The 26312-nt window shown below is 42.1% G+C and overlaps 1 protein-coding gene across 2 annotated transcripts in view; it reads left to right on the top strand.

Annotated features, from left to right (window-relative positions):
• The window catches only part of necab2 (N-terminal EF-hand calcium binding protein 2), a 156789-nt gene that overhangs the window by 54780 nt on the left and 75697 nt on the right, over positions 1-26312 (top strand). For both annotated transcript variants that reach the window (XM_030425707.1, XM_030425706.1), the window contains exon 5: positions 150-247. In XM_030425707.1, the coding sequence (XP_030281567.1) occupies positions 150-247 (98 nt within the window). The remainder of the gene's footprint in view (positions 1-149; positions 248-26312) is intronic.

Genomic DNA, 26312 nt, shown 5'->3' with positions numbered 1-26312 from the left:
CTTCTCAGTTGAAATGTAATTGTTTTTTCTTTCAAATATCTGATATTATTTTAGCAACTGCAGCTATGGCTAACTGCTTCAAATTTTTTTGTGAATGTAAAAGTTTTATAAATCTTATAATGTGCCTGTATGTGTGTGTGTGTGTACAGACTACTTTGCTAAGCACATGGGGGACTATGAAGGAGTTTTGGCCTCGTTGGAAACGCTCAACCTTTCCATCCTCAAAGCCATGGACTTCACCAAAAAGGTAAGATTGTCACAAGTTCTGTAGTAATAAGTGACATCAGTCAGGTAATGGCGAAGGCTGAAACACATTGCAACAATAACACAATCACAAAAAAGCCATAAAGTCAGCGAAAAGACTGAGCAGTGTTAGAAAACAGTAAAGTTTGCTAACATTAGCCACCGTAAATCATCAATGACACTGTGACACCCCCAACACATACCATATGACATTTGCACAAACATGTAATATCGCATTCACACAACATGTCTTTGAGCTGACTTTCATATCGCTGCCAAGCCAGTGACCACAGTTAGAAACTGCTTTTCAACATCAGTTAGTGTGAAACCACTGGATATTTTTAAGGAGACCTCGGGAGAACTTCCAACTGTGTTTGTTGAATGTCCTATTTGTAAGAAAAGAAATGGTATTAAATAATGATGGTCGGGGTTTCCCAAGTCGTCAAAAGCGGATACTTTGGGACTGTAAGAATGTGGCGGCTGCCATCCCAAACATGATCTTTTTTTACCCTAACCAATAGGTCTTTGTGCCTGAACCTTACAAGACCATAAGCACAGTGTTGTCAATGAATTGAAAACTGAACATAAAGAAATGTAAAGTTTCAACCTGCCATGTGTGCAGTTTGCAGAAACACACATGCCAACACAGCAAGAGTGTTTCATTGCTTTTGAAGTAAACTTTCTTCTTTTAAGATATTGTGCCAGTCATTCTTAATTAGCTTATTATTGGATGGACTTACAGTAGATGCAGTGTCTGATATTCTCTTACACACTATAACTGGGCCTGCCAACGAAACATCCCAGACCAAGTTGCCATCTACCAAGAGACAGACCCATTTCTCAAAACACACTATTCCCCTATTTTGACATATGATTCAGATTTGTTAAACTTTTGGTAAAATAGTATACACACAGTTCCCTTCATGGCACTGGTGTTCAAAATAGATAACTAAGACAAAAATGTTCACACACTAATCAGAACCTCAGGATTGGATGTATGAATGAATGGTCCACAAATTCAGTTTTTGATCTGAGAGTAGAAGAAGACACTGGCGAGGAGGTGGAAGAGTATAAGGAGGATTTAACTCTTTTTTTCTCACCACGCCGCACAGCAAATCCTCCTGGAGGCAATGGTGGACCTGTGGTGATGTGTTTGTGGAATCTATCCAGAGTCTGATAAGACACACCAGGGCATTTTTCCCATGCTGGCAGGGCATGAGCAAACATAATGTGTAATGTTGTTGAGATGTTATGGCCCGACACAAGACGATGACATCGCTGATGCTAAATAACTTGTAAGTTTACTGCATTTTGAAATAATGCTTTTGGAAATTTGACGATGCATGAACTTAGGTACATGTCAGTGGTATAATCCAAACCTCCGGTTTTGGACCAAAACAGCATTTATTGTAGTATGTTATCCCCTAATGTAATGTGAAACAGAAAGAGAAAGAATGGTTTGTCAAGTTTCTGTCCGAGCACTTGTTTTGGTGTGTGTTTGTGTGTGTGTGTGTGTTTGTGTGTGTGTCGCTGTCAGCTGGAGAACAGTAATGTTTTATCCTCTCCCCATGTGCCATATATAGCAGCTGGTCCGCAGCCATACAACCCTATCCATGTTCATGTCAGAGACTTGCTACAGTGTGTATGTGCGTGTGTGTGTGCGTGCATGTACTTGCGGGTGTGTGGGCAGCACTCTGACTCTGCTCTGTGTGTCTCTATATCTCTATCCACCAGCTCTGTCTTAATCTTTCTTTCAGCTGCAGGCCATTCAGCAGCACACATACACACACACACACACACACACACACACACAGACATGCCCTCCCTTGCACAAAACCTCAGGCTAGTTTCTCTCTAATGAGCAGCCATTGTTTAATCAATCAGTTGAGTGTCCCTCTTGTTCAATTGCTATATCTCTGGTGCTCTCTCTTTTTCTCACTCTCATTCATACTATCCTTTTCCCTGTAACACACATGCACACACATACACATTCTCACACACACACATGGTGCTGTCTCAGGGGCAGTGGTGTCCTGTTATTGTCTGTTACGGGCAGAGTAGAAGAGCACCAACAGTGCTGTGGAGGGGATAACCCGCTCAAAGAGTCAAATAGCCAAACTGAAGCACAGACACTGCTGACAAGTCAAATTTTGGTGTGTGTGAGTGTGTGTGTGTGTGTTTCAGATTTCGTGGCTGCAGTAGATTTTACTGCAGAGGGAGGGAAAGCTATTGGTCTCTGAAGTATCTTTGTTTCAAATATATCAGATACATTATCACAGCTACTGTAGTACACTCAGGTATATGTATCAAATGTATTCATATTTTTTCATATATATTTATATGCATTATGCATACTTTACTGGTTTTTATTCTATATTTACATAATAATTATAATTATTATAAACACACATATTATAATGCATATACATATAGCAGTATACCAAGTTATAAGTCTGCAGTATATAAGTCTGCATACACTACATATCCTTATTCAAGAATAGATACTGCATGTATACAGTATATCTGTCATATTCACACAGTGACACTGTCCTGTGCAATTCCTGTTTTTTTCCTGTGCAGTTGAAGTCATACACAGATTTCCACTGTGTTACTACACACTGTGTGTATTACAACTATGGGTGCAATTATCCATCTCTTATCCATCTGTGACAGGTAAATCTAGCATATATAGTCTTCATTATTTTTATTTTATTTTTCTGTTCACTGATTTTTTTTCTAGCTTTGTCTTGTATCGTTCAATCTATCAGGCATGAGGCAAACGCTTTATTTTTATTTTTTCCATCAAAAGCTTTGATAGCAAAGCTGATTACCCAATACAAAGTGCCAAAAAATCCAAAATTGACGACACACATGCTGCAGACACACATCACTCACTGCCCTGTTCTTTGAAGAAGCTGCGCCACTCTTTGAACAAATGAATCCACACACATTCACAAGGACTTCCATCACTAAGACAGGGTTGTAGGTAAGACTATTCTTAGGCTCCAGGACATCAACTAGTTCTTACTAAGCCTATCAGCTCTTCAGCAGAAGTGGACTGTCTGAGTGTTAATCCACAAGCAGTGATAAAAGCTTAAGTCACTGGGCCGGCAGTAATTGCTGCATATGTTTCAAATTAACGTAACTCTTTTAACAGGAGCACCGGTGATGCTTGTTTCTTTATCCTTTGCTGCAGAACTACTTTGTCTTTACCTATCACTGCCTCCTCTCTGTACTGTGTGCCTCATTATTCAATTCCACACCCTGCCCTCCGTCTGCGTTATTCCTCTTCTCTCTTTCCCCCATTCTGCCATGCTCAAAAAAAGATTGATAATACCATTCTATAGAAAACAGTGAAATCGATGCTTCCAATGTTAAAGTTTCTTGTTTTGTTGCTTCTTTTTGTTTACCTTTTAAGGAGTTCCAAGACAACTCCGCTGTGAGAACTGGGGAAACTCTCCAGATGGAGGCAGATGTGAGGAGGCGGAGTGGGTGGAGCTAAAAGACAGAGTGTGATATTAGCCTGAGCGGAGGGCTGCAGTCTGAGCCCTGGCCTTTTAGTGCACAGTGAGAATTGATTCGCTCTCCACCTCAATGGATTTATACAAAGTGAGAGAAAGTGTGGAGAGTGGCACAGGAAGGCACGCTTTACTAGTTTTTTGTTAAATGAATAGAGCACTTGTTTGAAAGACAAGGGGCAAGTATAAAATGTCTCCTGATTATGTACCTGCAATGGAAGATGATTAAAGTACTGCTGCTCCTGGGATAATACAAATTGTGCTCGCCAGTACAATGCCTGCATGATTGTCTCTGCCATTATCTTTTCACAATCATATAAATCATTCTGATGTGTACAGCCACAGCCGTGATCTGCGCATTCTGCAATAACCCGGAGAGCGGTCGTACTTTGTGTCGGTGTCACCATCGCTCATCAAACTTCCCGTCGAGTTCCCAGAGGGACGGCCAACACACTAATAATTCATGCAAATGTGATATTTCCATTCACTTCATGCAGTATTCATTATTTTGACTGTCAAGGTATCAATTAGTGGAGGCACTCATCGCTGCCTGTCTTCAGAGGCTCGTGAGATTCTGCAGATGAGCTGATCAAAAAGTAATTAGTGGTGATTAATAAACTCCAATCATCTCTGACCCCACAACAGATCAGCTCGGGCATTAATTGTAATTATCCTGCTCATACACACAGGAGGAAGCAGCGTTCTTTCATATACATAATTATGTTTAGATGCTAAGATTACGAATTAAGAGATGTATAAACAGCGTGATCTGATTTGTATCTTTTACCCGTGCTGTTAATTGCATGCCCATTTTCTTGACTTATTACTCTAATGTGTTGACACTGAAAAAGTTGCCACCAGATTACCAACAGTTGCACCAAACAATAGACCTTATTGTGCACAGTGGTAGTCAATAACATTGCGCATGCTCACAGACTGACATGGCTTCGTGGCACACCCTAATGGAACAGGGCCATCGTCAGTGTTATTAGTTACACCTGTGCCTTGCTCGTGACGGCTGCTCCGTCAGTGTGTGAATGTGTGTGTGGAGGGCTGAGCAGAGAAATTTCATAGGGCACTTTTGACAGAGCAGTGTGGCCCCTTGCCTCGCCGTCTCTGCCATCACTGTATGAACGTGTGGGTGAATGTGTGAATGTGGCTCAGAGCGCTTTGAGTAGCAGGTAGACTACAAAAGCTCTATAAAAAGGCAGGTCTGTCTGGCATTCCTGCTGTGGCGAGTCAAAATGTCTGCTGAGAAAAACTCCTTCCCCCCTGCGAACACTGAAACATAACGTTTCGCTGTGAGTGTGTTCTTTGGATGATGAACGCTGGACACAAGTTTTGGAATCCAACAACCAAGTCACCCCAATAAATGTTGGCAATGTTTGCTTTTTGCAATTCATAGACAGGTTGTAACTCAGTGTTTCTTCAAACTCAGTTTTCAATTGCATCTTGTGACAACACTGTGCTTCTCTGGTTCCATTTAGTTAGGGTTACAAAACGATCATATTTTGGCTTAACCCGAACCCGGTAGGAAATTGTCCCAAGGTCACCTTAAATCAACCAATCAATCAGTCAGGCAGTCAATCAGTCTTTACTTGTATAGTTCCAATTCCTAACAAAAGTCATCTCATTATCTGATTTAAATTTAGCAGGTCTTGAACATAGTCCTTGATCAGTTTGTTTACAGAGACCCAACATTTACCCCATGAGCAAGCGCTTGGCGACAGTGGCGAGGGAAAAAAAACTGCCTTTTAACTGGCAGAAACCCAAAGAGAGAGAGACAGAGAGAGAGAGAGAGAGATATGACTTACATAAATTAAATAATCTCCAGTACAATCATGCTCATGAATATTGAAGCACTGTGGTCGCTCATCTAAAGTATCCAGTAGTTTATCACATACAAATATTGAAACAGGGTCTTGAGCTGCCGTCACTGTCTTCCTCACTGGCTTTGCCACCTAGGTAACCACCACCACCACCCCCTCCACCTTGTGAATTTGATTTGACACTGTTTGTGGAGTCGTGGTACTCAGCCAGTGACATGTACAAATACAAATGTATCAGTGGATCACAGTAACTTTAACTGTCAGCAGCGACTGGGCTGATTTTATAGGAGAGTTTAAACAAAATAACGATAATTATATTCATTCTTTTCTTTAATCCTCTCAATTTTTGTACTCACCGTAATTATATTTGTTGACACAACGTTTTATACAATAATATGCGACCATTTACAGAGTGAGACACAGTTGAATTATTATTCAAACAGCGTTGGATCGAAGCACTCATACATGTAAAAGGCTTAACAGACTATTTCTGTACTGTCTGTTTCCATTGTCACTTTCCCCATTACCTGGAGAACACACTCTGAGCACGCTCTGAGCCTCTGGCTGCTGAGCTGAGACCAGTGATGTGATTTTTATTTATAACATTTCTTTTATGTTTTTTTTTTCTTTAATTAATTAGCACACTTTCTGATATATATTCCACTTCAGCCAGTACTTTTGCAATCATGAACCGAAACAGCAGGTGAGCTTCGAGGCAAAGCACTAGGCTTGGTGTATTAAAGAATACAATTATTGAAGAAGGGGCCGTGCAACCGTGAGTTCAACTTTTCTTTAACTGCATTGTGTAATACTTAAAGTCTCGGATCTTCTTTCTTCAAATTTAATGAAAGTTAAATTATCCCTTTCTCTTACAGCCATAACAAAACGATGTTGAAGATGAGTAGCCACTTCAATGACTCATTCATTCTGGTCTGAATATGGTTTGCAATATAAGCTATAACACTTACATGCTGCAGCTCATGAAGAACAAGAGCTGTTTTAATAGTGACTTGTGTTAGCTTGATTATGCATAAAGAAAAATACAGCGTACAAAATTGACAGATTTGATCACTTTAACTTTGACTTTTGTGTGGTTGAAAGAAGTGAGCAAGATAACGGACATTGGACAATAAAAAGACAAAAGAGATCTCGGTCGTCATTAGATTTGTCAACTTTTTTCTTTTTTCACAGTAAAACAAACAAGCAGTCAGCTGTCATGTTCGTCTAGAGCATCTCACCCCAGCTCGTGTCAGCAGGGCATCAAGAGTTCTCACAGATGAATGTGGTGACAGTTGCCATGGAGGCAGGATACTTTGGGTCAGTTGTCATGGAGACAGGTTGAGTTGATGTGGAGCAACTTTTGTATTTGCAAGCAGCTCCCACTCGTGTCGTCATCCAACATCACACGCAGGACAGACCGTGGGCTTGGGTTGACATCCCTGACGTCTCCCTGACAGTTTCATACTTAGCTTCAGTTCTTCATTTCCGAGAGCGACTCCTGATACTGTGAGCGATACCAGAGGTGATCGCGAATCATGAGCAGTGAAGAAAAGTTCGAGAGAACTTTAAAGTGGACAGGCCACCAGTGAGTTTGAGAAAGCGCGTCTCCTTCTTAACCACAAGAGCAACTTAACCCAAATGACACCACTGAATGTCACGACTTAGACAACGCTGGAGAGCAAATATATAATCCGCATGGATGGAGAATGTGTTGGAAGGCTTCGGATGTAGTGCTGTTTCAACTATTTTATCTTTTTCTTTTTTGTGAAAGCTTTTATGGCGCTATCAGAGTCAGTAGTGTCTCCAGAAAACAATTTTAATTGGCTTGCCAGCAGGTGGAGATACTGTTAGAATGGCCCCTCCCATGAGGACTGTGTGTGTGTGTGTGTGTGTGTGTGTGTGTGTGTGTGTGTGTGTGTGTGAGCTGAAGCGGGCGACAAAAAGAGAAAAGGGAGAATTCATTAAATCTCCTGTCCTATCTGTCTTGTATAAATGCTACGTTCAGTGAGCCACTCTCATTAGCACTTTATTTTTTCAAGCTTTTCACTGAGCAAGCCGCCACACTCATTGGCAAGTCTACAGGCACACACACACACACACACACACACACACACACTCTCTCACACACACACACACACACACGCACACAGTGTCTCAGACTAACATCTTGTTAAACCCATCTTTTTTTTTTTTTTTTTCAAAATCTGTTCAGGAAATTGTTTTGTACCGGTGAGTGACCCTCCATCAGCTTTTTTAGCTTCTTCTTCTGTGACTCCTCCTCCCCATCTCCTCTTCCTCTCACCTCCATTTTCTCTCATCTTCTCCTCTTTCATCTCAGCTCCATTGTCTTCATACACCCCCGAGTCATCGCCGCCTCCCCCCACCTCATCCTCTTCATCCTCTCCTTTCTTCATGAAGATTAAGGTGAAGCAGATCACGGGGAAGAGGGAGGCGATTTGGTCGGCACACAATGACATGACAGCAGGATGAGGAGAATAAGGGGAGGGGGATCGATGGAGGAGAAAGGGAATAGCGGAAAGGGCAACGGGGAAGGGAGGCGATGAGAAAGTGAGAGTGGGTTAGGCGAGGGGGGTGTGACGAGACTAGGCAGGAAGTGGAGATGTGATGGGTAAAGGGATGAAACAGAAGCCAGTGTGTAAAAGATCTCAACGCAAAGTCGGTCCGACTTTGCGTTGCATTCATCACTTATTCATTAGCATTTGATGGGGTTTGGATGAAGATTGTGCATTTGCACATACAGTATGTTGGAAATGCAGCGGTGGAGTGTTGTGCTGTTAAAGCTGAACTGGTATTCTTGAACTTGTATCCTTGTGGGAGATAGTTTGGTTTTCAAAGCCTCAATGTGATCATTATCATGATGCCCCAAAACTGACGAAAGGCAGGAGAAGCTGATACATGAATAAATCATACTGTTAGATCCATAGTTAGAATCAAGTATAAAAGGAAACATGAAGCTTTGTACTTTTTCCTTGACTACCCTCCCCCTGCCCTCGACATACAGTACACCAACGCAACTAACTCATTATCATATTTGCATAAATATTATTTGGAAATGTTGAGTGGGGAAATAAAGAAATGATCAAATATGTGCTGAGACCAAAGGCAACATAGCAAATTGAATATAGCCGAATAAAGAATGAAGTAAATTGATTGGCATTAAAGGTGATATATGTGAGAATCTTACTTAAAGTCATTTAGAAACATTTTCACCAGGATGTGCAGAAATATTATGACATTATGTATTTCGTTGCAAGATGGCAACCGAGCTAACTAGCTAATGGCAGCTGCAGTTAGCAACTGTTAGCACTCACTCTGGTGTGACTATTTGTTTTGAGTATGAATTCAACAGGCATCCAACACTTACATACTGCGCCTTTGAGGCCAGAGGGTCAGTGTTACACCTCAGAGGTTCACAGAGTAAACAAACCTGCACTGTAGCCTGCAATTCATGAGCAGACAGCATCTCATTAGTGGCATTAAATAAGGGCAGCAACAGCCTCTAAATAGAACTAAATTTGATAAACATATTAAATATAAAAAAAAAAAAAAATCCCTGACTTCAAAAAATCTCATTTAATGTTCAGTTAGATGGGATTAAATAGTTGTTTTCAGAGGACTTATCGCATGTCTTCACCATAATGTGTTGGATCATTTGCTCCCAAATGTGAGGGCACGTAATAAATTACATACATGGCAGGTTTAATGATTACAAATTGCTGAGTGTCCCCAGGTGATTTCGCTGCAGTGCACAGGCAGCAGTGTGTACTCCTGAATGTGTGTTTGTAAGGCTTGTGTGTGTATAGGTAGCCAGCTGGTGCCAGGAGTTCAGTCTGGGGCATTCCTGCAGCCTGGAGACACACACACACACACACACACACACATTATATACACATGTATTACTAAGTGGTGTCAGCCCTGATAGCTGGTGCATCCCTCGGCCTGTAGAGCCTGGTGCCCAGGGATATCGCTTCCCCTGTGATCAAGGAGCAAGATGTGTGCTGGATTTTAAAGAAATAAAGTTAGATTCAGGGAATGAGGAGAGGAGGCAAGTTAGGGGAGGGGGTTATGGTGAAGACAAGGGAGTGAAGGAGACTCCGGAGGAAGTGGAGGCGTATGATAGGAGTTTGAGAGTCAGGAGGTCAGGCACAGCGAGAGGAAGAGATGAGGGAGGTCAAAAAACAGGTCGACAGCTTTCTCATGGCTGCCATCACCGTCTGGATGGGGAGGAAGCTCGGGAGCTCCGTCAGTGAAGCTCATTGCAGATTACATGGTTTCATTTCATCATTCAGCTCCAGAGTGTTACATTATGCCACCTAAACATTTCACCACATTTTGGCTGAGCTCATCTCGTATATTCTAACATTTTGCGCACTCCAGCTACAACAGAGCTAGCAGTTAACACTGACTCTACCAATAAACGGGGTTTGGGTGTCAATCGAAGAAAGCCTCAACCAGCACGGGGACAGCCTTCCATTCCGACACACCACCATTGCGAAACCCCTCCATTCCGAAACACCCCCACTCCGAAACACCGCTGTTCCGACCCTCCCCCCAAAACACCGCTGTTCCGAAATTAAACACAGCTGTTCCGAAATTGATTTTCAAGTTTACATTACTTCCTACATCAAACACTGCAACTCAGTGTTTTTTATTGCTAATAGGCCTATGTCACTATCTTCACTTATTATGTAGTATATTTTCGCTTGCAGCAAACACATTTAAACGTTTGTCTAATCTTTTTACACGCGCTATCCGTGGTGCTGAAATCCCCACTTCCAGCCGCACTCACACAATTCTGAAATAAACTGTGGCCCATGGGTGCGATCTGCCGGGGAATGACCTACAACCCCTTTGGTCGTTCGTTTTGCTCAGAACCCATATCAGGCTGTGTCTGAAGCATTGGAGCAATTTTCATACAATTTCGGATATTTAGCATGATAAAGTAATTTCAATTCAACATAGCCATTTGTCCAGCTGAAGCACAATGAGCGTTATGTCATTGATATGAAGTAGGCTTGTTTTGCGGTTAATCAGCCACATGATCCGTTTGAACCCACAAAGGAAAAAAGGATAAATGCGCAGCCTCCGTTTCCTTTCTGATTGTGTCCATTCGGAGTGGGGGGGTTTCGGAATGGAGGGGTCTTTGAAAAAAAGGGAAACCCCGTCATTACGATGAATTGAAGTCTATGTTCGAAACAGCTGGGTTTCGGAAAGGCGGGGTGTAACCTCACAGCACGGCAAAACTATCTCTGCTGACTCAGTGCTCAACACTGACCTCTATCACAGTGACAGTAAAATAATGTAAAAGTGTAACACTCTGTCCCCAGGTAGTCTTTGTAGTGTTCCTCAGTGTAATTTTACATCTGTGCTCGTCAATGGGAAATTGGGCTCTGCTCCCTGAAGAGCTTCTCATGTGATCTCATGACATCGCTTCAACTCGCTTCATCTTATTCTATAGGTTTGTTTCATTGGCGCTGTACTATAACAGCAGAGCAAGAGAAAAAAAACAACAGGCTTACCTAAACTCGATTTAACATCATGCTCTTTTATAGCTGTAAAGCTTTGACGTTTCTATGAGGCAGCAGTTGATTTCTAACCTGCAGATGTTCCCAGATCAGAATTTACAATAATCGCCCTCATGTCCGTGGAACCGGCCCGTACTGTTACAGTAGTAGCATCACTGTACAACCCCTCCCTTCTCTCTATCTGCTCTATTAGCATTGCAGAAAGAGCATTTCCTGTCTGCTTCTCTCATAGTTGGAGCAGGAGTGTAGCAGAAGAGCAGACAGGAGGATATTATAAGGGGTTTCAGTGTTTCCAGTTACCTGTGGGGTGGGGGATGGGGATGGCAAAGTATCCGTATTTGACAAAAAAAAAATCATCCATCGGCCTTCAGATTCAGTTTAAAGGTTTGCCTACATAGTGTTACTTTAACTGTCCACCTTAAAGGGAAATTCCGGTGTAAGTTTAATCCATGGTCTAACACACCGTGAAACTGTGTTAGACTCCCTCTCGAGAGATCAAGTTAGCAGACCGCTAATTTACGGAGTTCTATCAACCTCAGAAACGACCGCACGACAACAATACACTGTAGTAAATGGATCCGAATATAAACCGCCACCAAAAAGCCACAAATAATGCTCAGTACAGCACCAAACTTCAGCAACAGTACAAATAGGGTCTCAGCACATAGTCCGGGGCATTAAAACTCCACTAGCTTAGCTGGATTTCTACTGAAAAGCTGACAAAATGTACCACTCTTCTGCAGCTTACTGTTGACGGGACTCGATTACCGAGTGCAGTAGAGTTCCACGGCTCATGGATGAAAATGTATGATTTTGACTCCATGGAAAAGCAATCAAAGTTCATATGTGTCTTACCTGCCATTTTATAACAGTTATTATCGAGAGCGGTCAGGGAAAAGAACGGAATTGAGCATTTCTAACCGCACTCGGTAATCGTCGCGTCCGGACGCGACCGCGACGATTGGCGGTTTATATTTGGATCCATTTACTGCAGTGTATTGTTGTTGTGCGCTCGTTTCTGAGGTTGATAGAACTCCGTAAATTAGTGGTCTGCTAACTTGATCTCTTGAGAGGGAGTCTAACACAGTTTCACGGTGATTTAGACCATGGATTAAACTTACACCGGAATATCCCTTTACTGCACACACACTGGCTCACCGCATCTTTCTCTCCCTGTTTGTGTCTGATACCATTTTTACTACAGCTGATGAGCTGTGAGAAGAGGGAGCTTGTGGTTATTTATGTAGCCTATCAAAGCTATCCAATCCTACGTGGTACTAAATGACATCAGTACCAGACTGGGACCCCCCTGGAAAATGAGATTGTTCATTTTGTCCTTAGGGGTTTGTCCTTATTGATAAACTTGTATAACATCGCCACAACCAGGCTCACCTACAAGTTTGGCTGAAACAACAGAAGGCCTATATTAGATAGGAGAGGTCGCAAAATGTGTGCCTTTAAAGGAGGAACATAATACCAGAGAGCTTCCCTCTCTTTCTCTGTTTGTCAGTGTTTGACTGCAGTAGACAGGGGTTGAGCGAGGGCGCATTGTCCTACATCGATCACAGATGGCGTAATTCGAATAAACAATAACAGTTGAAAATGCTAAAGTGGGTCATCAAATATATTTGGGCAGCCTATAATATAACTCGTTGGCCCGCATGAGTAGAGTCTATGTGTGGGAAACACCGGATTTGTGTAGCTGTGTTTCCATTGCATGGTACAGCTCAGCCAGTGATGAGCACAGACATGTTGAGGGTCTGTTGCTGTAATCTGAAGAGAAACTAACCCTAAGGCTGTATTCACAACATATCAGGTGTTGCAGTAAATAGCACGGGGGTGTGCATTGGTGTAGAAGTGTGATGCAAACGTGGAGGCATATGTGGAGTTTTCTATTCACTGTTTTTTTTCCAAAGCCCTCACATAAAGGCTCAAAACAACAAGTTTCAGTTCTTGTGTCACACGTTTTCATGAAGTTGGCTGTTTCCCGCCGAGGCATATGGCTATCAAATATTAATAAAAGTGTGGATGATATGGTTTATATTTTGCATAGCCACAACAACAAAAATAAAAAAGAGGGGGCAGCTCAGCCAGAGATAATAGTGCTCTCTTTATCCAGCAAACTTTAGTCCAACCCTTGGACATGTTCATGGGCAAAATGCCTGAACTTACTTTTAGTATGAGGTATTTTTCTTTTAAACTGCAATTGGCACCACTTCACCACGGCAGATGGCACCACCTCATCTTCATTGCAAACTCAACACACAGGAACAATGGAGGATATCTTCTCCTCTCATCAACAACCAAACAGGGGAGCTTCTGCTCTTTGTCAGTTGACCACAGCATGGTTATGTGGGCTGCCATGTTTTAAAACTATGGTTTGAGTTGACAAATTGCAACCGCAAAAAATTGCGGTTGCAATTTGTGGTCAATGATCAGGATGTCCGTGCTGTGCAAAGTGGCGATTCTTGTGAAAAAATCCCCGCAATCAGAGAGTCAGCAGTGTTTCCACTCTGCTGTTTACGAAAAGACTCGTCAAGTCAAACTGAGGTGTACAGTACCAGCCAGTGAAGAACACCGATTATGTATGTATTCCTGTCCATCCCCTGTTTACGCTGTCGATCCACAAAGAGCAGAGGTAGACATGTGAGCGACAAATGCAGTATGTGACTAACTGCATGCTCAGTGTCTCACACAACTGTTAATGATGTGGACATGAATAATTTGTGTGTGTGTGTGTGTGTGTGTGTGTGTGTGTGTTTGAGTGAGAGAGAGACAGAAAGAAAGAGAACTGGCACTGTGTGTTAGGTTGTCAGCTGGGTGTGTGTTGACTGATGAGGTTACACCCAAGGCATGAATAATGCAGAGAACTGGAAGAGTGAGAAAGAGTGTGTGTGTGTGTGTGTGTGTGTGTGTGTGTGTGTGTGTGTGTGTGTGTGTGTGTGTGCGCGAGGAAGAAAGAGAGGTTGATGGGTAATTGGGGAAAGGAGAGCTGAAAGGATTTCCACCAAAAGGATTTGATATAGAATTGAGGTTGTGAAAAGTAAAATACACAAATGAAACAAAAAGCTTTACACTATGTACAGAACGTTGTCCTCCTTCTCTCCTAACCCACTTATTTTCTTCCCCCCTGCTCACTTCCAGTCTTCCACTTCCTGCCTCCTTCCTCTGCTCTCTTATCTCCTTTTCCTGAAGCACCTTCTCTCCCTCCTGCTGTTTCTCCCCACCTTTGACCCCCGTCATCCTCCTCGCCGCCCGCCATTCTTGCCTCTTTCTCAAGGCTGATGAAGCTGGCATGATATCTGAAGAGTCAGTATGTTTCTGGTGCTTGTTAGTGGGTTCGCCTTCTGTTGAGAAACAAACTCAGGCATGGTGCCTGCTGGTAACCAAGTCCACAATTCCAGCAGTCGATTCCACCAGTTAAATCTTTCCAAAAGACCAAATATTTGGTCATGTATTAACATTTTCTCTTTATAGCTGTGTTCAATCCCGACTGCAAACACAATATCATGGGGGACTGATGGTACTCGGTTTAGAATGTGTTAAACCACAGTATGGGTATTTGTCTTTTCGAACTTTCAAGTCCTCAACTTTCAAAGCTTACATAAACTTGTAAAGAACATGTATATCATGACAGTCTTCAGGCCCAATAATTTCTAGCTCTCATTTTTCTGTTATGGAATGAGAAGATTATGAAATTATTATAGGTCTTCTGAAAATATGACCACATCTGCTGGATCAAAAATATACAACAGTAATTCTGATATTTGGCTAAATGTCCCTTTGCCGTATTTTGCCTCACTTTTAGCCATTTTTAGACAGGGCACCAAGCTGCCAATTTGGCCGTCCTTTTGGCGGCTCAGTCCTCGGTTTTAGACAGAGGCCGGCATATTGGGGGTCTGTTTTGGTCCGCCGATTTCCCGCCTCGGAGGGTACACTTATTTCCGCCTCGCCTGCTATCTAAAAACGAGGCATCAATGTGCCGGCCCCTGCGTGAGATGGGCGGAGGTGTCAATGACCTGCACTGTTGTGCTCCACACAGCCGGGGAGTTTTAAAACCAGGAAACAGCTGATCACAGCAGTCAGTTCACCACTTCATCCACGGACAGCAACTGGATGAGCAACTGGACAGCCGCTTAGACCCAGGAGATGCTAGCATCTCCTCGGTCTCTGTAGCTGTCTTCGTTGTCCTCTTGTTGTTGTAGCGGCAAGCTAGGAACGGTCGCTACTTTCAAATTAAAAGCCCCCCGCTAAGAACCCAGTTCTAAACTCCAATGGGGTCCAAATTCGTTGTCATTGTTCACAGCCCAATTTCGAGCTTCACGTCACATGTTTACGCCTATCCCAGAGGCGGCTTTTGGAAAAGGAGGAATATTACACCTCCATTTTAGAAAGACAGGCCGGCACATTGCCGCCCTTATCTTGGAGCAAATGTGCCACCTTTTCTATCTAAAAAGGGCTTTTGATAGATATCCAAAGGCTTCTGACTGACCTCTTCTAACCAACTTTTTGACCAATCAACTTAAGCTTCCTGGCACAGACTTGTTTCTTCAGCATGGTCCACATGTTCTCCATGGGGTTCAAGTCAGGACTTTTGGAAGACCATTCCAACGTGATGTAGCCGTTCCTTTACCACTTCTGATGTGTGTTTGGGATTGTCCTGTTGGAACACCCAGCTGCACCCAAGACCCAATCTTCTGACTGATGATTTTTGGTTTTCCTGAAGAATAATCCTCCTTATTCATGATTCCATTTACTTTCTTTCGAGCAGCAGATCTACTGGTAGCTAATCAGCCCCACTGAATAATACTACCAGAACCATTCTTGACAGCAGGTATGCTGTTCCTGGGGTTAAAGGCCTATCTGACCTATCAGGCGACAGTTTGTGTTTTCTTCCTGATCATGGCAGTGACACAACTGTGCCATACACTTTATACTTACAAACAGTTGTTTGTACAGTTGATCTTGGGACCTATAACTGCTTTGATTTTAATCATTGTTCAAAAATCAATAACGTCTATCTTTCCAATCAATGCTGAGCTCTTTAGACTTTCATTGTGGTGTTTTATATAAATAGGCCCAGAAGAGTCGCGAGTTGTCATCAGTCAGATTCACCCAGAAGAAGTTAAGAGCCATAGTCATCAACATTTGTCATTCAAGTTGCTTTATGTATATTTTCTGGTCACAATTTTAGAAGGCCCATTAGGAATTCACTGTTGAACCAAACGTCATGTTTTTTGTGTCAAAGCACTAACAGTGGCCACAAAGCCAAGCAGAGAATAGATGCTGATAGTGGAGAGTGTGTGTTTGTGTGTGTGTTTGAACGCGCGCACACACACACACTGTTCCGCTAATGGACTGGTAGATGTCTCCAGAGGAGGAGCAGCGGGTGGTCACTCATAGTAGTCCCCCATTATTTCTAAACCACAAACACACACTCACACTCACATGCACACAGGCAGTGCACTAACGTGGTTAAACTCTCTGTGGTCAGCATGTGCTGCAACTGGGGTGTCTTCATCACAGGGGGAGGCTAAGATGGAACAGTGAAGAAGGACAGGGCCAGAGAGACCAGGAGATGCAGGCTGAGAGAGTGTGTGTGCACACGAGAGGACACTTGGCTGTTTGTGGTTCTGTGTGTGTGTGTGTGTGTGTGGTGTGTTTGTGTGTGTGTATGTGTGCCTACACACTGACTAGGACTGTGAAAAAGAAGAAGAGACATTTTAAGGGAAAATCTCTCTGTTTTAAAGGTCTGCTGCTCAGATATAATTTCCTGCATACTGTTAAAATGGCGTTGCTCAGAGACATATTGACTGTGGTTGCTAGGATACCACTTTAATTGGTTGATGTGTGAAGCTGAGGCAGGGTTGTGGGGGTTTTCAGATGTAGAGGGCCAGCCGGGGAGATACGCTTGTGCTTCCTGACACATCAAACCTCTGTTATCCCTCTGTTATCCTCGCAGATAGAGACCTACTGTTGGGAGGCGACGCCGGCTCTGCAGAGACCTGTGAAATAAAAAGCGATACCTCTTGAGCTGCGAAATGAAAAGAGACGCCACATCCAAAAAACCAACACAACTTCTCACAGCTGACGCTTCAGACTAGCTGCAACATAAACAACTTTTTATTGGTTGCCATGGTAAAAAGAAAAAAAAAAAAGAAGAAGATCAAACCAATAAAAAGTAATAACAATTCTAAAAATAGGCAGCTCAGGAAGACTCTAGAGATTGAATCTTGGTAAGCTAAGGTGTGGGCGTTGTAGTGCCTGGAGCTGTTTGAAGACCAGTTGAAAGGAACAGTAAACTGCTCAAAGGCAACATGCTAAAAACGACAAGCTGTGCACTCTCCTCTCCTCTCCTCTCCTCTCCTCTCCTCTCCACTTCTCCGGTGAAGGAGTAGCAGGTGGAACAGGGGGGCTCTGTATTCCTGCTGCACCCTCGGTGGTTGCTTTCACAGGGGTAGTAATAAATCATTGTACATTATTTCCTTTTTCTTTTTGGTGCAGTTTGGGCTCGCACTGACTTTTTTCTAACAAACCATGAGCTGTACATTTGAAGTCATATTTACTGACAGATAGCCAACTCTTGAGCTGGACACATTACTGACGCCATCTTGCATCATCAGAGAAAACCAAGCTCCAGGAACTGACAGCCTCCTGTGCTGTTTGAGCCTGTTCTTACTGGCATGGCATCAATTACAGCAGCCTGGTTGATGAGTCCAATGGTTCAGAGTGCACTGTGGTCGTCCCTCTAGCATTGCTTCTTAAAGCCCCCTTTTGGTGCAGGAGTACAGAGAGTGAGAAAGTCTACTTTATGAGGTACTGGGTGTGGTTGGGTGGGTCTTTCACAGCACCATCCCACTGGAAACCGGGAATTGCATCAAGAGTGGTGTTTGACAACTTTAAAAACATGCTAAAAGTCTTATATGTCATAAAATGTGGGCTGTTTCTCAGCACGCTTTATTATGGAAGACTGAATGGCAGGCGTATGTTATGTATTTTTGCCATCTTCACTGCAAAGTCTTAATTTTTAAAGTTCAGCCAGATGTTGCAGGTAACATATTGGCGCTAGCTAGACTGCTGAGCTTTTCACATGCAAAACTGTACACTAGTAAGTATTTCAAGGACAATTCCCCATACTAGAGGCAGGGATCAAAACCACTGACCCTCCCATTAGTCGATGACCCGCTTGACCTCCTGAGCCACAGCCATCTTCTCTGGTGTCGCAGAGAGCTCATTAAGGAATGACTGATTATGAGCATCATCAAAAGTGTAACACAGCCTCATTTTGGAATAACCAGTAGACAACCAGTAAGAAAAAGGTAATAAAAATGTCCTCTATTTTTTTAAGGGAGATAGAGCTGTTTAATAAGTAAATGTAGGGTAGGACATAATTAAGCTCAACAAACACAGTTTTGACTTCTTTTACTTTTAGATGGCTCTGCTGTCGTCTTTGGTTATGATCATCTAACCAGCAGTCATTATTACTCCCAGAGTTCTCCCTGCTCATACTGTCAAGAACCTGCAGAGAAAAGGCTCATGTCATGCCTTGTTGGCCTACAGAGGCACATATCCGAGGGACAATGCAGCCCTCAGGTAACATCGCCCTTGCACTCCATTACCCACTTATCCAGAGATGTTGCAGCCAGCTGTCCCTGACCTGTAAACCGACCCGCACAGGAGAGGAGAAAAAAAAAAGGTAGATGGATGCCAAGTGTTTCTATATGGGACAGACCAAGTGATTTTGTGAAACTGTCACCAGAAGCCTCAGGTTGAAAATAAAGTTGAGCAGACATTTCTGCAATAGCTAATTGAGGACCAGTGTCGCCTGTAGTCAAGTCTCTGAGCACAGGTCAGGCAGAGAAAATGCAATTAGAGGGCTATGAAGATATGGTAATGTGAAGAATTACATTTTCTTTTACTCATTCAAAAAAAAGTAAAAAAAGTAAAAAAGTGAAATGAATTGCTCTGTGTGCGAGGCAGCCTTGAGCATGTGGCGGCCTGTTTCAAGTGCTTATGTGTGTCCCTAATCAGATTCAAACACACTGACCTGTATGTTGGTGGCAATCGGGACAGTTAAAATCTTTTGGCTGAAGTGAAGAGTTTGATCTTGCAGGAGGGGACCACCAAGAATCTCAAATCCCACTGTCGTGGTAACACAATCTTTAGGGGGGGCCTGAATCAAAACATAGCTGAGGCCACCACTGTCTGTGTGTCACAGTCAGTGATTTGAACAGAAGACACAATTCATTCATTCATTCATTCATTCATTCATTTGTAACCTGGAGATGATGTCATTGGCTGCTGTATACTAAACTGTTACGATGTCGTTCAGCAAACAGTGTATCTTAAAGGAGACCTTTTCTGCTTATCTGTTTTTCCTCTTCTTCAGAATTTTTTATCAGTTCTTGTACAAAATATCTTGAAATTCCAAAGGTCAAAGCCCCCACCAAACAGAAGCTCCTCTCTCCCACAGAAAACACTGCTACTGAAACGCCTCGTCAGTAGTCCCTCCTTTAACTGATTCTAGTAGAAACCCAAAATTCAACGGTGACCCTGAAAATGTGCTCAATATATCTCCCTTAAGTCAAAGTAGTCTTTATTGCCTCAATAGGAACCTAACACCACATTAAGAGCCTGCCAAACTGTTACTATCTAAATATGAGTGTGTTTCTTCACAAACTTCTACACCTCCTGGCCTACAGCATCTAGAAGGTGCTAAAAACAGCTGCTTTTAGCTGACTGATTATATTTCAGCTGATATTTTGAGCAGCAGTGAAAGTATAATTTTTTCGATCCACTTGAGATGCCGAAGCCAGGCATACCCAGGATCTGGCACACATTGAGGTTTTTCATGTATTTGCAAGATGTTTACACTTTGTGCCATGATCTAGGGCTCCATTTTTCAAAGGAGTTTATTTTCTGACCTAAATATGGTGCAGGGAAAAGGTCGCTCTCCTCTCCTCTCTTCTCCACTCATCTCCTCTCCTCTGAGAACAGTTTAAGGTGACTCAATTTCCCTCCTGTGAGACAGATCAAGTTCCTTCAAGCTAAGCTGAAGGATATAGAGAATTATCAGTGGATCAATACCAACACTTACATCCCCTCTCCCACCCGTCTGTCTGATTGACGGCCAGCTTGCAACACCTTATTCTTTACTCAAAGTGGTTCATGCTTGACATGCCAGCACTGGAACGCTGGGATGACTGTTGTGACATTATTTAGACTAGACAACACTACAGGGACAATTATATGGTCCAATCAATACTCTAGATTGGGGGTTATACATAAGGGGAGCGCCACTCACTGTCTTATTATGCAGTCCGTACCCCATCATTACAGATTTGTGGATGCTTTCCTGAGCACGACTGCTATTTTGTCACAGTGAACGATTGACTTGCGTTGGCTTTCATTAAGTTACAACATGAGGACAGCGGACACTGTGTAGAACAAATGGAAATGATTGTTGTGAGCATGATTATATGCATTATTGTCCTTAAGCAGCCATTTCAATATTTATCAATACGGACTGAAAGGTTGTTTTTGGAAGGGAAGCAAATTGAAGATCACGGCAAGAGTCTTTTTAAAAAAAATGTTTATTAGTACCATTGTAACATCACATTGATCCAGATATGCTGTATGTGAAATTCAGTTATTTGATTCTTAATTCTGCTAAAATGTTAAAAAAGCATTCTTTTATGCACATATTTTCAGAACATGTTATTCAGTAATAAATGGTAAAAGTATAGTTAATCAAATGTAATTAGTTCATAGTTATTTCACTGTTAACGAATAATTAAATACTTTATAAACATTTATTAAACAATATCAGTTGCAACTGATATTTATAATTGTAATATATTGTAAGTGGTTAATAAATACTGTGTCATTCATCTATTAACATTAATTGGCAGGACATTATAAAATTACGCTAACTGTATTTTGGGTTACTACTAGAATAGGTTTATGTTCTTATTACTGAAAAAAACACATCAGTTTGCTCACAGTGTCCCGTGCTGAGGAGCTCTGTTTTATCTTGTGTCTCTTTAATGTCCTTCCTCCCAATTACATATTCTTCTCTGGTTGGTCAGTGAACACACCCCTGATCCGGCCCCAATAACACAAATGCAGCTGTGCTAAATACATTTTCACGTTATGCAAACGTCCGACATGGTGACGGAGTGTGATGTCACAAAGTCATGGAATTAAAAGCGGGACTACTGACAAGAAATCTTTTACATGCACAAGAATCTATATAACAGGAAAGGGAAAAGGAAAAATACGAGAGAAAAAAATGCATAATCGGTCGTCTTTAATGATTTTTTGTATTTCCTTGTGGCCAGTATACCTCATAATCAAACTTTATCATTTTATATCATTGTCATATCATAATCTAAAGTCCTGTACTTTCTGTTAAGGTCTAGCATTTCTCTGATAAGGTGCAAGTTTGAATATATGGTCAATGTTTCCTGTCCAGGAGTGACTTTTTTGGGAAAATCACGAATCAAAGTTGAAAATTGTGAGTTGAATATTTATGATAGTGAATAGTGTCTGAGTGAAAACACTGCAGTCTGCCATTATCAGTCAATTACGTCTGTCAAACTGAAGGCTTACTTCTTTGTCACCTCCACCCCTCCGCAAAGCCTCTGTATCCCCATCTGAGACACTGAAGATGGAATAATTTCCCCTAACTAGACCAACCTCTATAATCACTGATTACCACCTTCTGAAACCCCCTGTAATCAGCCACCGCCATCTTATCGCAAAAGAGTGTGTGTGTGTGTGTGTGTGTGCGCGCACTGCAGGGGAGAGCTATGCCGTATGTGTGCAGATGCGTAGGTGGATGATAATTAGGAGAAATGTTGTTAACCTTAAGAAGATGAAAAAGATCTGAAACAAAAATGCACAGGCACACACACACACACAAAACACGCACACACCCTCACAGGCTTGGTGACCCCGCTGGCTCGGTCAATTACCCCTACCAGATTAAATTTCTCAGGTCTCATAAAAATCATGTCACCTCCACTTTGTGATAAAAAAATGAAATAAAAATAAAAGTGGTATTTAGGGTGACTTCAGGGCAGATTGCAGCTCTGTGTGTGTTGGCTGTGTGTGCTCTTCTAAATGAAACACTTGGTGACGTGTGAAAAATGACAATATTGAACCATGTAGGTGCAGTAAGCTCTAAAGCAATGTCATCAATCATCACAAGAAATCCACACATCCAAAAGCACGCACAGATCCCTGCAGAGACACACGCACACACAGGCACATGCACGCATGCACGCACGCACGCACACACACACACACTGATGTTAACAATAATGCAAACTGTAGCTAATCACCGTGCTGGTTTCAGGAAGCCAGCAGAGAGAGACGGTGTATCTCCTCCAGGGTCAGTGATCTGTGTGAATTATAGATCACAGTGTTTCTATCCCAGGTTTTGTAGCCAGGCTCATGGGAGCAGAGGAAGAAAGGGAGTGATAGACACATACGGAGGGAAGATAAGGGAAGAAAGTGAGGGGAGAGGAAGACATGATGAACTGTGGAGCAAAATCTGAAAATAGAATTTACAATTTCACACAACCCAGTGTGTTTGACAGAATAAACACACTGCATTTTTGAATCAGTCCTGTGCAGTTTGGATGTTCTGCTGATGCAGCATTCCTTGATTCTAAAAAGCAAAGTGGAAATAGCCCTTAAGGCCATAAAAGCTCCAGGTTTAATGTGACTGGTTTGTGCCAATTTATTGAAAATTCATAACGCCATTGCACAAGTGGAAGGGGTGGCAGGAGCATCTAGGAACCAAAGAGTCAAGACTCAATGCATTATGCATTTATGACTATCAGGTGTATGGCTATATCATTGTAGGATCTTAGAGTGGAAAAAGACAGCTTTCCCTGTGGTAGTTCTGTTGGTGCCACTATAGCGAATCATTTTCACCCGGGCTCACCTAGCCCTAGCAAGATGACCGGTTGGGTCAACACCCCACAAGTGGTCCTAACAGCTCTAAAACTCAGAGCTCACATGTGTCCTTAACAGCTCTACAAGGACACCCCCAGACAGAGTTTTTAAGCCTGCGACTCTCCTCCAGTTAGTTAGAACTGAAGAAGCCTCTTGGATGAGAGGTGAAACGTCTTCAAGAAACTGAAACGTGCAGTTTCCGTGATCTGGATGACTGAGACCTTCATCAACATTGAGCAAACACAGCATCAGCAACATGGCTGTCCATTGCTTTGGACAGTTGGCAACAATGTCAGTATCTTGGTCAAGGCCACTGACTGGAGAATCAACCGACCATGCAAGTTTTGAATGAGGAAACCCATGCAAGCACGGGGAGAATATGCAAACTCTGTACTCTTTACATGATTTAAACCTCTGACCTTTTTGCTGTGGGGCAACAGTGCTTACCACTGCGCCACCACTGGCAAAGAGGAAACACATGTCAGTGAGGATACAGACACAGGCACGCTCCATTGAGTGAATACCTCTTCACTTTTTGGTTGAGCAATGGCAGACATGCTTCCTTCGTGCTGACATGCAACTTTCATTTTTGCAGGAAAAATCAGGCCTAATGAGCAGGACGAACATCATAGTGAAAGCAAGGTTTATAGGGAACCAATCTATATTTGGAAGATGTTATTTTGTCTACAGCCATTATAACAATATTTACTTCAGGATGATAGATAACAACAAAAATGTCTATTGCCAGTTTATATTATCTTTAATGGCAAGTTTTGGGAGCACCATTTTGGGATTTCCAGGTTGTAATGTAGTGGCTTGTATATTTTAAACTTCAATTTGTCGGTTTAATGTGTTTCACATTTGATGCATACTATTGCAATTGTTGCTCCAGGGGCACCATTATTAAGTAATGATAATTTAAATCTGATCTAATCTAATCTAATCTAATCTAATCTAATATGTCTGATCTAATCAGTCCAGGCTCATGAACAGTCAAGTGTTTAACAGTCACAGTTACAGTTTAACACCTACCTACAAATCAACAACTAAATCAGTGCAATGTTCTAAAAAATATCGGGAACCCGAATGTTTTCTGCAGCCAGCTGAAGATGTGATTCAGTCTGTGCAAAACAAAACAAATATATCACTATTCAAAGGTCACACAAATACATCGACTCTGCGCGCGGTTGGATAGTAGTGCATGTAACTTTACTTTGACCATAAAAACAACCAATTTATCCACCATGTTGCATCCTGCATCTTTCACCCGTTGGGGGAGCTAGTCCTCTAATCACTTCTTCCTCTGAGTCTATAAAACAGCTGTAAACTTTTAGAATATCACCTCAGGGAATTCCTCCACTTTATTAGTTTGGCTCTCAACTTTATTAGTTTGGTTCATCGTCATTTCAAATAAATGATAGTGCTTAACCTGCCTGACTAAATAGAGAACTAACTGTCTACCAGCCAAATAACTGGCATGTATCAAGAATCTATCAGCATTTTCTTATTCAATGACTAAGTTCCCCTAATGGACTCATAATGCTCTCATAATCTCCAAGAAAACTGCCAGAATTTCCATGTATCATCTCTGTTTATTCAGACGTGTACTCCACTTTGGTAATTGAATCTCGGCATGGTAGTCATAAGTGACTCATCAGTGTCTCCTGGGTAAAATCGTGCATAAAAAAGCTACCAAAAAACCTGAATCCTGTAATCCTGGGGATTTATGTTGCTTCTACTTCACATATATGTGTGTTTTATGCTCTGAGTGGATTCTGTTAAAAAAACAGAACATGCTGACTGGATTATTCATACACATGAGCCGATGAGGAAGGAGCCTCCTCCAAGTCTCTGTGTTTGCATGGCTGAGGATGCATGTTTGTGCGTGGACATGTAAGTGTACGTGAATAAAAGCCGTTGACTGCGATAATGGAAGTCAATACGGCCCGTGTGATTCTGCGTCTTGTGGGAGTCTTTGTCTTTGATTAGAGCATAGCAGAGAATGGCTGACTGCACAGGAACCTTAATTGTCTCCCTGAATCACTGCACTGTGACTTCTGACAGTAAAGCTGACATGACCGACTGAGTTCCCTCTCTGGAGTAGGCATGTAGTCAATTACGGCCTATTGTCTGATGGTTTGGTTTTCATGCGTTATTGACAGTGTTTAAGCCTTAACCCACATGGCAAAGTCTGGACCAGTGACAGTCCACACAGTCATGTACACTTGGCCCACATTAGTAATCACTTATTGTGTGGAGATGGTCCAGATCTGGTAGCCAGAGCACAAATTCTGTGACATAGGCCTGATTCATTGCTGTATGTTGACAGACAGCCACTTACACTGGGCCTGACCAACTTTGCTATGTTTGAACATGTATAAACAGCCCATGAGAGTTGCTGGTTTAGTTTCTTGTAATCTTCAACTGAGCTATATTAAATCAGGGCCTGTTTACTAGGCTGAGTTACTGGTGCCACACCTAGCTGTTTTATGAAATACAAATATAACAATTTGATTTCAGGCAGAGGCAGCCAAAAGGAGGCCTCTTATTTCTAGATGCCAATTGTTGATTTTTCAGATGAAATGACAGTGGTCAACAGCAGATTCTATCCCTCGTAGCTAGCTAGACTAATTAAGTTGCCAATTAAGATACATTGTGAATGTTAACTTATGTTAAACAACTAGAGAAACAAGATAATAAAAAAAACAGTTTGATGGTGTTGCACGATACGATAGAAAAGGCATAAATCAATTGCAATATATTAATGCATATCTTGGAAACATTTTTTATGCTCAAGTTAGCCAATGGATTATCATTTGGTGTTCTTTGATAATCCGATGTCCCTCTAAATTTGTATTGTCTGTCATCTTTTCAGTTGCTGAACAATCAGGAAATGTTCAAATGATAAGAATTTATCAGATTTTCTACGTTTATATGACTTGCAACCAAGAACACAGCAGCATAACTCCAGTCATATGTGAAGCAGTCAGCTCCTCTGACAGTTCACCATGCTGTTGACGTCAGGATGTCCCCTCTTTGTTAATTCCTCTCTTTGAGAGAATTTCACTCACATTCAAAAAAATCAAACTGTCCTTCACCACAACAAGTTCTGTCTGGATAGATTTCCCCTAGGGCTTCATTCACAGCAGTTGTGACAACTTAAAACAGATCTATGAAAATGATTGACTACCTATGGATCAATACGCTCTGCA

Source organism: Sparus aurata, chromosome 8 (genome assembly GCF_900880675.1).
Source record: "Sparus aurata chromosome 8, fSpaAur1.1, whole genome shotgun sequence".
NCBI lineage: Eukaryota > Metazoa > Chordata > Actinopteri > Spariformes > Sparidae > Sparus > Sparus aurata.
Note: the sequence above shows the minus strand (reverse complement) of the source record. Positions and strands in the feature narration are given on the sequence as shown.